The 15270-nt window shown below is 42.3% G+C and overlaps 1 protein-coding gene across 5 annotated transcripts in view; it reads right to left on the bottom strand.

The window, feature by feature from the left end:
• Nucleotides 1-15270, bottom strand: part of LOC130282421 (neurotrypsin-like) — a 106383-nt gene that overhangs the window by 11590 nt on the left and 79523 nt on the right. For all 5 annotated transcript variants that reach the window (XM_056530644.1, XM_056530646.1, XM_056530645.1 and 2 more), the window contains 2 exons: nucleotides 11785-11863; nucleotides 4182-4304 (listed from right to left, as the gene is read on the bottom strand). In XM_056530644.1, coding sequence (XP_056386619.1) covers nucleotides 4182-4304; nucleotides 11785-11863 — 202 coding nt within the window. The remainder of the gene's footprint in view (nucleotides 1-4181; nucleotides 4305-11784; nucleotides 11864-15270) is intronic.

A 15270-nucleotide genomic window follows, 5' to 3' on the forward strand; every position in this document is an offset into this window, starting at 1 on the left:
AATGATGGTGGAGAAGTGGGGAATGAATTGACGGTAGTAATTTGCAAATCCGAGAAATCTTTGGATGGCTTGCAGGCCAGTGGGACGAGGCCAATCCCTTACCGCAGAAAGTTTATCAGGATCCATTTGAAGACCTTGTCCGGACACAATGTAACCCAAGAGTGCTGCGTTCGAATAGACACTTCTCAATTTTGGCGTAAAGTTGATTTTGGCGTAGTCGCTGGAGCACTTGACGAACATGAAGGCGATGTTCCTCTAGGTTGGAGGAAAAAATGAGGATGTTGTCAAGATAGACTACCACACAAGAGTACAGCATATCCCGAAAAATTTCATTAACAAAGTCCTGAAAGACTGCTGGGGCGTTGCATAGACCAAAAGGCAAGACAAGGTATTCAAAGTGACCATCTCTGGTATTGAAGGCGGTCTTCCATTCATCACCTGCTCGAATACGGATGAGGTTATATGCGCCCCTTAGATCTAGTTTGGTGAAAATCTTAGCACCTCGCAGTCGGTTGAAGAGTTCGGAGATGAGAGGCAGAGGATATTTTTACGGTAATTTTATTGAGACCGCGGTAATCAATACAAGGGCGGAGAGATCCATCTTTTTAGCGACAAAGAAAAATCCAGCTCCAGCCGGGGAAGAAGATTTCCGGATAAAACCTCTTTTGAGGTTTTCTTGTATGTATTCAGACATAGCTTGGGTTTCCGGGGCAGAAAGTGGGTAAATCCTACCACGGGGCGGTGTGGTACCAGGGAGCAGGTCGATAGGACAGTCATAGGGTTTATGTGGTGGTAAGACCTCTGCCTGCTTTTTACAAAAGACGTCCGAAAAGTCCTGATAGGCCTTAGGAAGACCTGGCAAAGGAGTAGCCATGGAGACTTGGCAGGAAGAAACTGGGTGAAGACATCGCTTGTGGCAAGAAGATCCCCAGCTCTTAATGTCCCCGGTAACCCAGTCGAGGGTAGGCGAATGACGTTGGAGCCAGGGCAAGCCCAGAAGAATTTCAGAAGTGCAGTTGGGTAGCACAAAAAATTCAATATGTTCATGATGGTGAACTCCAACAGTCATGAGTAGCGGTTGAGTGCGGTAACGCACAGTGCAGACCAGTCTCTCTCCATTGACGCATGAAATGAAGAGAGGCTTGACAAGACGGGTAACTGGAATGTTGAATCTGTTTACTAGGGAGGCTTCAATTAAACTTCCTGCTGAACCTGAGTCCAAAAAGGCCACAACGAAGAAAGAAGTAGCATTAGGGGGTATAGCAATCCGCACAGGTAAAGTCAATCATGGAGAGGTAGAATTCACTGCTAGCAACGACTCTCCTACATTAACTAGGTGAGTGGGTGTGTTTCTCCGACGCGGAGTGCGGATAGGACAGTCTTTTAGGAAATGTTCGGAGCTTGCACAGTATAGGCACAGGTTTTCATTCCTACGGTGAGTCCTCTCTTGTTGGGTCAGGCGAGACCGATCCACTTGCATAGCTTCCTCGGCAGGAGGCACTGGAACAGATTGCAAAGGACGTTGAAAGAGAGGAGCCTGGGAGGCAAACCGCCTGGTGTGAACAAGATCCTTTTCCTGACGAAGATCCTGGCGTCTTTCCGTGAAACGCATGTCGATGCGTGTGGCCAAATGGATGAGTTCAGACAGGTTAGCAGGAATTTCTCGTGCGGCCAGGACATCTTTGATGTGACTGGATAAGCCTTTCTTGAAGGTCGCGCAGAGGGCCTCATTATTCCAGGATAGCTCAGAGGCGAGGGTGCGGAACTGGATGGCGTATTCGCCCACTGAAGAACTCCCTTGGACAAGATTCAGCAAAGCAGTCTCCCCTGAGGAAGCCCGGGCTGTATCCTCAAAGACACTACGTACTTCTGAGAAAAAGGAGTGGATTGTAGCAGTGGCAGGATTGTTGCGGTCCCAAAGCGGTGTGGCCCATGACAAGGCCTTTCCAGACAGCAGGCTGACCACGAACGCCACCTTAGACCGTTCTGTAGGAAATTGGTCAGACATCATCTCCAGGTGTAAGGAACACTGGGACAGGAACCCACGGCACTGTTTAGAGTCCCCATCAAATTTGTCTGGAAGAGACAGGCGGAATCTGGGAGCAGCCACTCGCTGCGGAGGAGATGCAGGAGCTGGCGGAGGAGATGGTTGCTGTTGTTGCGGCAGAAGCTGTTGCACTATAGCGGTCAACTGAGTCAACTGCTGTCCTTGTAGCGCGATCTGCTGTGATTGCTGGGCGAACACAGAGGTTAGGTCAGCGACACTGGGCAGCGGGACCTCAGCGGGATCCATGGCCGGATTTACTGTCAGGATCCGGGCTGGTAAGCGGGGAGGACACGGGTAGTGGATCCTCTGTGTCATGAGGTGATGACGTGGGCCATAACAGGGGAACGTAATCTAAGGGGTTGCTGGTTTTCACCAGAGCCCGCCGCAAAGTGGGATGGACTTGCAGCGGCAGGTAACCTCCAGGTCGTTCCACCCGATAGCGACTCAACCTCACTGACAGCTGAGACAGATGCGGTACAGAAGGACAAGGCAAGAGCAAGGTCGGACGTAGCAGAAGGTCTGGGCAGGCAGCAACGGTTCGTAGTCAGGGGCAACGGCAAGGGTCTGGATACACAGGCAATGGAACACACAGAAACGCTTTCTCAGGGCACAAGGCAACAAGATCCGGCAAGGACAGGAAGGGGAAGTGGGTTTACATAGTGTAGGGAGTGCTTGGAACTAATTGGGTCAGGCACCAATTAATGGTGCACTGGCCCTTTAAATCTGAGAGACCCGGCGCTCTCGCGCCCTAGAGAGCGGGGTGGCGCCGGGACTGAGCAGAAGGACAGGGCCAGTGAGTGATACGGGATGCGATCCGCAGGCGGGCACGTCCCGCCACGGGGATCGCATCCACGCCGAGGGACACAGAGCAGCGCTCCCGGTCAGCGAGTCTGACCGGGGCGCTACAGGCAAGAGAGTAACGACGCGAGCGCTCCGGAGGGAAAGCGGGGCCCGGAGCGCTCGGCATTACAATGCTCTATAGCAAACTTCAGATGGGCCCGGACATGTACTGGCTGAAGCAGGGGGACACGTCTGGCACTGCATGATTTGAGTCCCTGGCAGCATAGTGTGTTACTGATGGTAGCCTTTGTTACTTTGGTCCCAGCTCTCTGCAGGTCATTCTCTAGGTCACCCCGTGTGCTTCTGGGATTTCGACAGCTCTTTGGTCTTGGCTATAGTGAAGTTTGGCGTTTGACTGTTTGAGGTTATGGACAGGTGTCTTTTATACTGATAACAAGTTCAAACAGGTGCCATTAATACAGGTAAAGAGTGAAGGATAGAGGAGACTCTTAAAGAAGAAATCTTGCTTGTTTGTAGGTGACCAAATACTTATTTTCCACCATAACTTGCAAATAAATTCTTTAAAAATTAAGCAATGTGATTTTATGGATTTTTTTTCTCATTATGTCTCTCATGGTTGAGATTTACCTATAATGAAAATTACAGGCCTCTCTCATCTTTTTGAGTGGGAGAACTTGCACAATTGGTGGCTGACTAAATACTTTTTTGCCCCACTGTGTGTACATTATTATGAAGAAAGCCATATTGTCTGAGCTTCTGCTCTCTTAACAGCATTTATAGAAATGCTTTACAGCAGCCTTGTGTACCATAGGAAACAATAGTTTGGAGCTGACTCGTTCACTTCTAGTCCATTAGTTTTCTAGGCATGCTCTTTGACCTGTGCAGAGGTCATTGTGCAGGGATGGGGAGGAAGTGAGCTGTGACAATCCCCTATTGTTAATCATAAAGCTTTTAGTATCTATTTATTGGTGTTTCATGTAATCCTATCACAGAGGAAACTTAACTTTTTTCATTAACCCCACATATTTCTCTAACAAAGATTTGAAATGATCTCTAGCCACACTACCAATGTGTACACCAACACTTTCATATGACAATAGGCACAAACAAATGGACAGCTTGGCTGCTCACTACGTCTTTGGACATTATAACCCTGACAAACTTTTTTTTACAATTACATCCATGGATGACATAGCTGTGGGAACACAACCTGGGCTGGCAATTGCCTATGCTAAAACCTCTTACTTAATATGACAAGTCACATTTTTATTTCTTCACCTCCAGGCAGATGCCTATATTACCTATATACCAAATACTGGCACATCTCTCTAACCTTTTGAAGCAGTGTGCGGCTGTTAGAGCCCAGCAGTTGCTTATTAGAGTAGCTCCACAAAGTAGACGGGATTCTTTGCTAAATCCTTTAAGTCTCAGTGAAGCCTGCCATGGCCAGCCTCCCCTGCAGAAAGAAATTGTAAAATATTACATTTTTTTTTTTTTAATTTCTATCTTATTATTCATATAATTTATTAGACATCAGATAACAATAACATATGAATAAATAACCAAACTTATGGTGATAGCTATGGGATAACTTTCCTGGTTGGTAAAACCCTTTTAACTATAGGACACACCAATGTTTAGACAAAAGAACATAAGAAGAAAAAAAGAATTGATTAGTGGCTGAATTCCCTCTTGGTTATGGGTAGTGGTGGGTTTAAAGTGCAACAGTCACCCAGAATAGGCTTGTGAAGATGCACACATAGTGTACCAGGTATTCACAAGCCTATTCTAGGCATACCTATATAGATAAATAAGGCTGTGGTATACTATTCTATACAAATAACTCCTCTGTAATTCTTCCGGGAGTTGGGCAAACAGTTGGAGAGGCAGGACCTGGAATCGGCTATGCTTCAGTGCCACACCGCCTTTCCCCACTTACATCACACTAGTGATTGATAGCTGGCACGCACAGGAGAAGTATGTAGAGGTGAATCCTGTATGTCAATCATCTGAGTGACATAGTCAGAGAGAGGCTGTGCAGCCTCGGAGCATAGCCGACATTGGTCCCTGCCTCCTTGACTGTTGAGGAAATACAAAGGCATTATTTGTAAGTATTAAGCAGCCTGATTTATTAACACAGGTATGCCTAGAATAGGCTTGTGAAGCCCTTGTGCACTGTGTGCAACATCTAGCGGAGTAATTTAAATTCCGGTGTCCGTAGAAAGAATGGACATGTCCATTCTTTCTGCGGAATGCATTGGTGTCTATGAGATGGCGCATTTCTGAGTGGTCCTAGTGGTATGCAGAATGTTTGCACAAAGATTTCCTGTGCGGACATTCTGACATGTGAACATAGCCTTAGGGCATCTTCACATATAAATAGGGTATGTTCACACGTAAACAATCTGCTGCAAGCAGAACTCGCAGCGGATATTTACAGGTGAACATACCCTAAAGAGGGCAGCCCAGATGTCATGTGAATATACTTTGATGTAAATGGCCCTGCCTATGTTTGTTCTGCTTTCTGGGAGAACGAGGGATTCAGTGACTGCTTATATACATTAGAAGCTCTGTAGTGTCTATAATTGTTACAGAAAGCCAAGCCTATACCATAAATGTCAGTCATCGGGAAAAAAAAAACTTGAAAAGTGCTGGAGTAGAAGGCAAATAGTTTTCCAGTATTTATGCCCCACTTAGGAATGCTGCAGCAACATCTCACCTAAGACACACAGGCAGGTGCTAAACTTTACTCCATAGAGGTTCAAACTACAAGTTATCCATTAAGGCTCTGTTCCTTGGCAGTGACAGTAAAAAGTTTGTCAATAAAACTTTTATGAGGCACAGAGTATTAGTGTTTGCAGTCTACAAACATTAGGTCAGAATGGGCACTGTAATCCAGTATAGTAGTTGGTCGGCACTACTACAAAGTCTGGTGCCCGTGGATAAATAGTACAATGTAATAGAAAGAATCCCGGCACTCGTAGGAATAATGCTTCTTCTGTTTTTTATTATGGCATGCAATATTACAGCAAATGTAACGCAACACGCGTTGCGGCTGGATAGCATTTCTCAACTGCACAATTATCTACACATCAACACCTGTTTATATAGACATGAGAGGCACCTAATTAATATGTCATTAGTTTCCATAGAAACCAAGTAAGCAAAAACATAAATCAAAGAAACATAGATCCAAATACTTAAATCCACTTGACTGTATGTTGAAAGTCCCCATTTCTATCTATTCAAGTGGGTCTCTGTGAACAAAAAAATCATAATAAGCAATAGAGAATTAGACAAACATGCATATATAATATACTGGACAAAAGAAAAATTATAATTAGTAGAATCAGGAATACCTATGAATGACACTAAATGACTAATCTCATAGTCCCGGTTCATTCCCGTGGTTCCAGGGTATCCAGTTTATGGATCCAAAATGTCTCTTGTCTCAATAGCAGTTTTTTAATACTAGCTCCTCTGCGTGGGGGTAAAACCTCTTCTATAACCTGAAACTGCAGTTGTGCTATGTTATGCCCCATCTTTTTGAAATGTGCAGGTATCGGGAATAGTAAATTATTACAATGGTTGGTTGACTTGTGGCTGTTTATGCGGTCTCCTACACAACGCTTTATTGACGACATCATATGCATATGGGAGGGGCCACGTTTGGGATGAATCAAAAATTCATAATGTCAGTTTATACTGAGCAGGTTAATATTTTGGATACCCTCCTACTGAAGGATGGCAGACCACCCGTCTGTATACAGACCTCTATCAGAAACCAACAGATTAGAATAGCTTGTTATGCTATAGAAGTGCTCATCCCCCAGCTATTAAAAAATCTATTCCTTTCTCTCAGAAACAGAGGATTCAGAGAATTGTTATGGACCCTTCCATTAGAGAGATACGCATGGGGGAACTATCCAACAAATTTAGAGTGAGAGGGTACCCCGACAAGGTGATAAATGCCATTTCCACAGGTAGACCCCGGGAGAATAGATCTACGGAGAATCGTATCCCATTTGTCAGAGCGTATCACCCTTTGATGGGTAAGATTGATGCGGTTATACGTGCACATTGGCCTATTTTAGGTAAAGCATACCCTGAACTACAAGAGTTTCAGAATACCCCTTTGGTGTGTAATAAACGTATCCCAAAACTCAGAGATAAATTAATCCGTGTGGATAATGGATCCAACAAGAAATAAAAACAAACCTTACTGAGTACCAGAAAATTTGGTACATTCCCGTGTTTAAATTGTGCACAGAGCAGCAATAAAATCAGGGGGGATAGGTTTGTACATCCTCATACAGGTCAAGTTTTCCCAGTAAAAGTTTTTTTTTTCACGTGTAAATCAAAAAACTTTATATACCTGATTAAGAGTCCACGCGGTCTCCTATACGTTGTGGAAAGTTCCTAGCATGTATGAGACCCCATAAACAGACACAAATCAACAATCCGTTGTAATAATTTACTATTCCCGATACCTGCACATTACAAAAAGATGGAGCATAACATTGCACAACTGCAGTTTCAGGTTATAGAAGAGGTTTTACCACAGCACAGAGGAGGGAGTATTAAAAAAATTCCTATTGAGACAGGAGACATTTTGGATCCATAAACTGGATACCGGGACTGTGAGATTAGTCATTTAGTGTCATTTATAGGTATTCCTGATTCTACTAATTATAATTTTTCTTTTGTCCAGTATATTATATATGCATGTTTGTCTTATTCTCGATTGCTTATTATGATTTTTTTGTTCACAGAGACCCACTTGAATAGATAGAAATGGGGACTTTCAACATACAGTCAAGTGGATTCAAGTATTTGGATCCATATTTCTTTGATTTATGTTTTTGTTTACTTGGTTTCTATGGTAACTAATGACATATTAATTAGGTGCCTCCCATGTCTATATAAACAGGTGTTGATGAGCAGATAATTGTGCATTTGAGAAAGGCTATCCAGCCGCAACGCGTGTTGCGTTTCATTTGCTATAATATTGCATGCCATAATAAAATACAGAAGAAGCATTATTCCTACGGGTGCACTGTGACTGCTCTTGTCAGAGTTTCAAGGTCTAGTTTTACTGCTTGTAGCAGCCTCCTGTTATTTTCAATGGAATTCTGCTGCACTGTTCACACTGTGGAATTTCCGCTGCAGAATTTCCAATGCAGATTTGGTTCCGCCGAAATAATAAATATGTTCATTCTTTTGGCAGAATCTGTCTGGAAGGGCCCATGGGACATTGATTTCTGACACTTATTTCTGCAGTAAAATAAGTGCAGATTCCTCCCTACATTACCTCAATGTGTATGGGCACTTAGTGGAACACTGACATGCTGCACATTTGTCAGTCACAATATCTAGAAGTTTTTAACTTCTTACAAATGTCAGTAGCTTACTCTACCCTGCTTGACCTAAGGGTCTATTCACACGGGCAGAATTTCCGCTTGCAGAATTCCGCCTCAAATTAAAACCAATAGACTTCTGTGGGATTCCACACTCCCTTTCACACTTCTGAATTTCCTCGTGTAGAATTCCGCAAGCGGAATTCAGAAGTTTGAATGGGAGTGCGGAATCCCATAGAAGTCTATGAGCTTTAATTTGAGGCGGAATTCTGCAAGTGGAAATTCTGCCCTTGTGAATAGACCCTAAGGCTAGGTTCACACTCCAGAATCTCCGGGCAGAAAACTTCCGCAGGACATTCCGAGTGCAGCCAGGACCGTGTGGACACGGCAGTCTCCAATAGACTGCAATGTGTTCCACGAGTATTTCCGCTTCAAGAAAGAGCATCACCATTCTTCAGGCGGAAATTTTCAAGCGGATTTTCCATTCACAAATTCCGCTTCACAAATTTTGAAGTGTGAATTTGTAAACGCAAACCCATTCATTATACAGTACATTTTAGTAAGCAGAATTTCTGCCTGCAATTTCAAAGCGGAATTGCAGGTGGAAATTCCATAGTGTGAACCTAGCCTAATTTTCTTCTTGATTGGACCATATGCTTCTTTCCTGTGCTCATTTGACTAAAGGTGCCCCTACACCTTTTACTAAAGTCTATCTAAGGTGTAGGGAAGCCTCCCGATTCTCCACTGACAGGTGATGTCACTGGAGAGAAGGTCAGGAGTGTTTTTCAATGCCCAGTCCTTTTGTTCTAGGAGGGATAACCCAGTGCCAGAGCTGTGGCTTACCCCTCCCCATAGACAACACATGAGCATTCATCCATGACAAATGTTCCATACTTACATATTATTGTATATTTGCTTAAGTTTAGTTTACTAAATTGGCCCTCATTTCAGGCATACATCAGCTAAATCTGATAACCACTGTTGCTCTTAGCAACCAATCAGATTGATTCTTTTCATTTTGCAGAGGCCTTGTTAAAAATGAAAGAAGCAATCTGATTGGTTGCTATGGGCAACTGGGCAACTTTTCCCCTGGACAGGTTTTGATAAATCTCCCCCATTGTCTTTTAGTGATTTTGATTTGTAAAACTGCATACACATAAAATGTTACTGAACATGCTGAACAATGACTGCCCACTTAGCCAATCATCTGCTGAGACAGGACCCCATCTCACCGGCCCTCACTGTTCAGCATGATGAGGCTGTCTTGGAGGGTGGGACGAGTGTTGTGGAAAGTGGGGAAAAGCAGAGGTGAGAGACAGGTCTCAGTTTGGGCTCAGATCTCTCTCTGGGGGTGGGGGGATCCATTTGGTCAGACCGCCCGCAATCAGACATTTATCCCTTATCCTGTGGAATACCCCTTTAAGTCCTTAAAGAGACACTTCAGATTATGCAGCATAGGCTATTATTGGAGAATAATGTCGAGGTTCCTGTGTATATGTTGTGCTTACCTTTTTTTTTTTAGCTGATGTGGCAGGCATGAGGTTTGAAGTGCAATGTTAAAAAATTTATATATAGCTATTAGCCCAGACCTCTGAGGAAACTCTACAGAACGAAACATGTCAAGGTGTTGTAATCATTGTTGCTGGACGCTTGATCCTGGCAGGGTACCGGGTACCTTTTGTGGATTTTAGGGGGTTTCAGCCAGAATGCCAATCCATCACTGAAATAACCTGATAATGCTATGTACATTTCCTCTGAATCCTTTGGCTTTAAATGGGTATTCCAGGTTTATACATCTTATCCCCTATCCAAAGGGCGCTGCTTCAGAGACGGGGACGTGACGTCACGGTCACGCCCCCTTGTGATCTCACTTCATGCCCCCTCCATTCATGTCTATGAATGCCGGGGGCTGTACCGAGATCGCGGGGGTCCCCAGCGGCGGGACTCCTGTGATCATACATCTTATCCCCTATCCTCTGAATAGGGGATAAGATGCATAAACCCGGAATACCCCTTTAAGGGGTATTCACACGCTATTCCTAGCAGCAAGTTTCCCGCTGCGAGTTATGCTACCATTGATTTAAATGTGTCCACAGACAGTCAGCAATAGTGTCAGATTTGCGGACTGTCCGAAGACCCATTCAAATGAATGGTAGCGTAAATCACAGCAGGTTTCCCACAGCGGGAAACCCGCTGCTAGTTACTAGCGTGTGAACGCACCCAAATTGTGGTATTTGATAACTGCACCTGGTGATCTAATCAGGCCACTGGTCAAAGTGTTTTGACCTATAATCACAATTGAAGTGTTTTATAAAGATTTGAAGTCTTTAGGCTGTGTGCACACAATGGGGGACATGTATCAATAATGGTGTAGCAATTTGTGATTTTGTGTATGCTTTTTTGCATCAAATGGAGCATATTTGCGCCAAAATTATCAATTGTCGTAGGCAAGTTTGTAATTTTGGCACAAATGTAGCCCTACAATAGGTGCAGACCCCAGAATTCCAGGCAGTAAATCTGATTTGCGTCTAAATGAAGGTATTTGCACCTAAACTTGCGCCAAATCGAAAAGTCGCAATTAATGAATTCCAGACCAAAGAATGATTGTAACTGAAATCACGACTAACAAAGTGAAATCAGTGATTTTGTTCTAAACCATTTGGCGCAATTGTTTGTCGCAAAAAGTGACATGAAAGGAAATTTGAGACAAATCACAGTCAAAAAAACAGGGTAAAATCCTTCATACATACCCCCCATTGACTTTTTACAGAATTTTCCCATGTTTTTACTGCATTTTGGCTGCTTCTACTGATTTTCCAAAACTGTGCTAAAAATTACACATTTTAAAGTGATTTGCACAATTGTAGTAATATAACACCTTTTTTGCCCTCACAGTAAAAACTGAAAAAACGCAGCAAGTAACACGATGTGTAAACAAACCCTCAGAAGAGATGTATAACTACTATATATCCTTATATCCCATAAAGCTACAGTATACAAATACAAAGGAAAAAGGGGTCTGTGTGCTAGATGGTGAGATCTAATCGGGGATAATGTCATCCTGTAGTTCACAGGACGTCAACTGAACTAGGACTGACTTCTTTTTGATACATTAAGCCAAGTAACTTACAGGCTTAACTGGTGTTTACATGACTAAAATATATTAATAAAAGGCATAGATACATAGTGCTTTTTTTGAAAGACAAAAAAGTAAATGTTGCTACTGCAATTTAAGATTTGATCTAATTTTATACTATGATCAATTAAGATACTTTCTCTTTTACTAATGCTCCAAATGAAAACCAACATATAAAGCAACCAATAAATGTATCTTCCAACCATAACATCCCTGCATGGTCTTCATCTTGACCATGTTTGGTGAGAAATTAGAGCAATTTATCCTTATAACACAAGTGCTGTAACTATTAAATAAACATGTTCAGATGTTGAAGACACAGTCTTTTTGGCAAGTGTCAGGGATTTGAAGGGGGGTGAATAGTGCTAGTACTTTTCCATCTCTAATAAAAACAATAAATAAATAAAAAGGAAACAACTTTATACACAGGTTGCATGTAATACCTCATGGATTTGGTTCCACCAACAATTCTCTTCTTTCTCCGGGACACGTGACTTATACCACATTTGGCAGGTACTCCATCTAGTCATAAAAAATAAAAAAAAGAACACAAATCTTATTATATCAAATATTTTTAAATGTGATAGTGTGTCTTTTATATCCAGTATCACAAATATAGTAAGTCCATAAGAAAACAGTACTGTCTACAGCAGGGAGCAAGCCACTGATCGCTGACACTGTGTCCTCTTGTTCAATACAATGTTAAAAAAAAAAAAACAGCACTCCACAAATTTCAAACTGGATACCGTGATTTGAAATTTTATGGCTAAGTTCACACTTTTTTTTTTTTTATTATTATACATTAAATCTATACATTTTTAATACTCTTGATTGAGATAAAAACTTCTGTTTCCCATTTACTTACAATGTAACAAAACACACATTGCAACATGTATGCAGAAAACATACTGAAACTAAAACAGTGAAATGTAAACTTAAAACACTTATGAACCTAGCACACTAATTCTATGTAATTTATTAATGGTCAGTTATGATATTGACGCCTCCCTTCCCGCACTCTTTGCAAGGCCCACTAAATTAATATACAGTTTGTAACAAGGTACCAAGATTGAATAAATAGTATAGTGTATAGTGTAAAGATTGAATATACACAGTGACCCCCCTGACCTACGATGGCCCCGACATACGATCATTTCAACATACGATGGCCTCTCAGAGGCCATCGCATGTTGAAGGCAGCATCAACATACGATGCTATTGTATGTCGGGGCCATCGCATAAACGGCTATCCGGCAGTGCAGACGGCTTCAGCTACCACCGGATAGCTGTTTACGGTGCCCGTGTGGTCCGCTGACGATCACTTACCTGTCCTCGGGGCTCCAACGCGTCTTCTTCGGGATCCCCTTCATCATCGGCGCTCTCCATCGTCGTCATCACATTGCCACGCAGAGGCCTTGCCGGAGCATCGGGGACACCACGGGGACACAGCGACAGCGATGGAAGGCGACATCCAGGGCAGCGGTGACGAGCGGTGATGGTCCGGAGCGGCGTGGGACACGTGAGTATAACCTCCAATACCAGTGGTCTTCAACCTGCGGACCTCCAGATGTTGCAGAACTCCAACTCCCAGCATGCCCGGACAGCCGTTGGCTGTCCGGGCATGCTGGGTGTTGTAGTTTTGCAACATCTGGAGGTCCGCAGGTTGTAGACCACTGTCCCTTACTTTACATTGCACGGATCCCTCAACATACGATGGTTTCAACAAACGATGGTCCATTTGGAACAGATTACCATGGTATGTTGAGGGACCACTGTAGTGTAAAGAATCAAGCATAGAGAAAGGCTGCAAGAGGACAGCTAAAACATTGCTGTGACACTTGGTGAATAAACTGCATTGAGTTTATCACATACCGTATATCGGAGTGCTGCTGGATTTTCTTTATTGTGGATATCTATCTATCCATTTATCTATCAATTTCCCTCAAATCAGCCTGAATACTCCACATAATGTATGACACATGCTCGAAATTGACTTCCCAATTTTCCATTTAGAAATTCTATCCTTAAACCATAATGAATTATTTCAAGTTTTCAATACACAAACTGACTAACTATTCACTACTTTATTTCATCAGCACATGACGTGATCACAGTCTATTCTCTTTGTCTCTACCTCCCTGCAACCAATGAAAAGGATGGAATGTGATCCCATAACCATTGATGCCTCTTTGGTCATTATTCACATGGTGCCAACCCAAGCATCAATTTTAAACAGCAAACATGCAAAACATTTCAGCCAAATGAGTGGACTTTTTATCAAGTTGATGGAGGACATTTTAGTTTCCTAGTGTACATTATAAGTGTATATATCCAAAATGTTCATATTTGCTATATTTATACATTTCAGCCAAATTCTTCACATAGGAAGCAGTTAAATGGTTATATCCTCGGTCACGATCAACCAGGGATAACCTGATCACCTCAAAGATTTTATGCATATTGTTCGCTCCCAATAGATTCTTAAAGAATCGCGTGGCAGCTGGGTTTAGAACAATAAATATGAGGAATTAGTCAGTATGTATAAAGTTACAAAGGCTGACTTCATTACTCATTCCCAAAGGAATATTTCTTGTGGTAAATGCTGCTTTAGTGGTTGCCTTAGTTACACATTCATTAAAAAGGGTTTCTATACCCGCTTCTTTTTGTCCCTCCCCCATCTCAGTAGGAGAATGTTGGGGGTCACAGCAGAGGGTCATCACTACATGCACAATTCAATGTTTTGACAGGCTGTATCTTAGAAGTGGTTGGCATCCCAGGGAAATGTCTCTATAGCATTGTTATCATGGAAAAAGAAGAAGCGGTGGACAATTATCTGAAGGAGATGGAAAGCACTTACTTGTAATATTTAGGAGAAAGATAAAAGCTATTTTATACGTAGGACTGGCTTTAACATAGAAGAGTTCAATAGAACAGCAAGGTGCCATTTTAATTAAAAAGAAAATGAATCAATTTTTCATCAAGATTTTATGTTCAACTTTTTTTTTTAAAAGAATTTTTGGTGATTTTATTTGTCTCACATTCTAGGCTGAAAAATATACCTGAAAACTGAATTATCTCTACTCCTCTATGCAAAAACCATGGCACACAAGCAGGGGTCAAGTCCTGGGAAAAAAGGTGTGGAAACTCACCCAAGATATCCATTCAATGGGGAGATTTATCAAAACCTGTCCAGAGGAAAAGTTGCTGAGTTGCCCATAGCAACCTATCAGATTGCTTCTTTCATTTTGCACAGGCCTTGTTAAAAGTGAAAGTGCTCTTATCGGTTGCTATGGGCAACTCAGCAATTTGTCCTCTGGACAGGTTTTGATAAATCTCCCCCCAATGTCTGGATTCAATGCCAATTGGAACAGTGTTTCTGCTGAGGAAAAAAGTTCAGGAACTCCATACCCATGAGTACCTGCAGGACTTGAGCCCTGCACACAAGTAATTTGAGGCAGATCCAGGCAGAATTTACATGTGCCCCATTAATATCAACTGAAGAGGATTTTTTTCAGTGAGGAAATTCGACGAGGAAAATTTATCATAGCCTGTGTAAAGGAAAAGTTGACCAGTTGTCATAGCAACCAATTAGATTGAGTCTCTCATTTTAAGGCCTATGAAAAATAAAAGAAGATATCTAGGTTGATAAATCTTCCCCTAAACCTCATAAGGGCATGTTCCTATGGCCAAAAACTGTGCTAAAAAATTCACATAAAAATCAGCGTGGAATCTGAAATTTGTACAGTGTAATTTCCAGTGTAATTTTTTTTTCTAAGCTCCATTTCATTTTAATGGGAGTTCATAACAAAGTTGCACAGAAAAAGTGACTTTTTTTTTCTCTGTGGAAAAGCATGCAATGCAGTTTTTGAAAACTGATGGTTTTTTGTTTTTTTTTTAAGGCTAAGTTTCCACCTGTTTTTTTTCTGGCA

This window comes from Hyla sarda, chromosome 7 (genome assembly GCF_029499605.1).
Source record: "Hyla sarda isolate aHylSar1 chromosome 7, aHylSar1.hap1, whole genome shotgun sequence".
Classification (NCBI taxonomy): Eukaryota; Metazoa; Chordata; class Amphibia; order Anura; family Hylidae; genus Hyla; species Hyla sarda.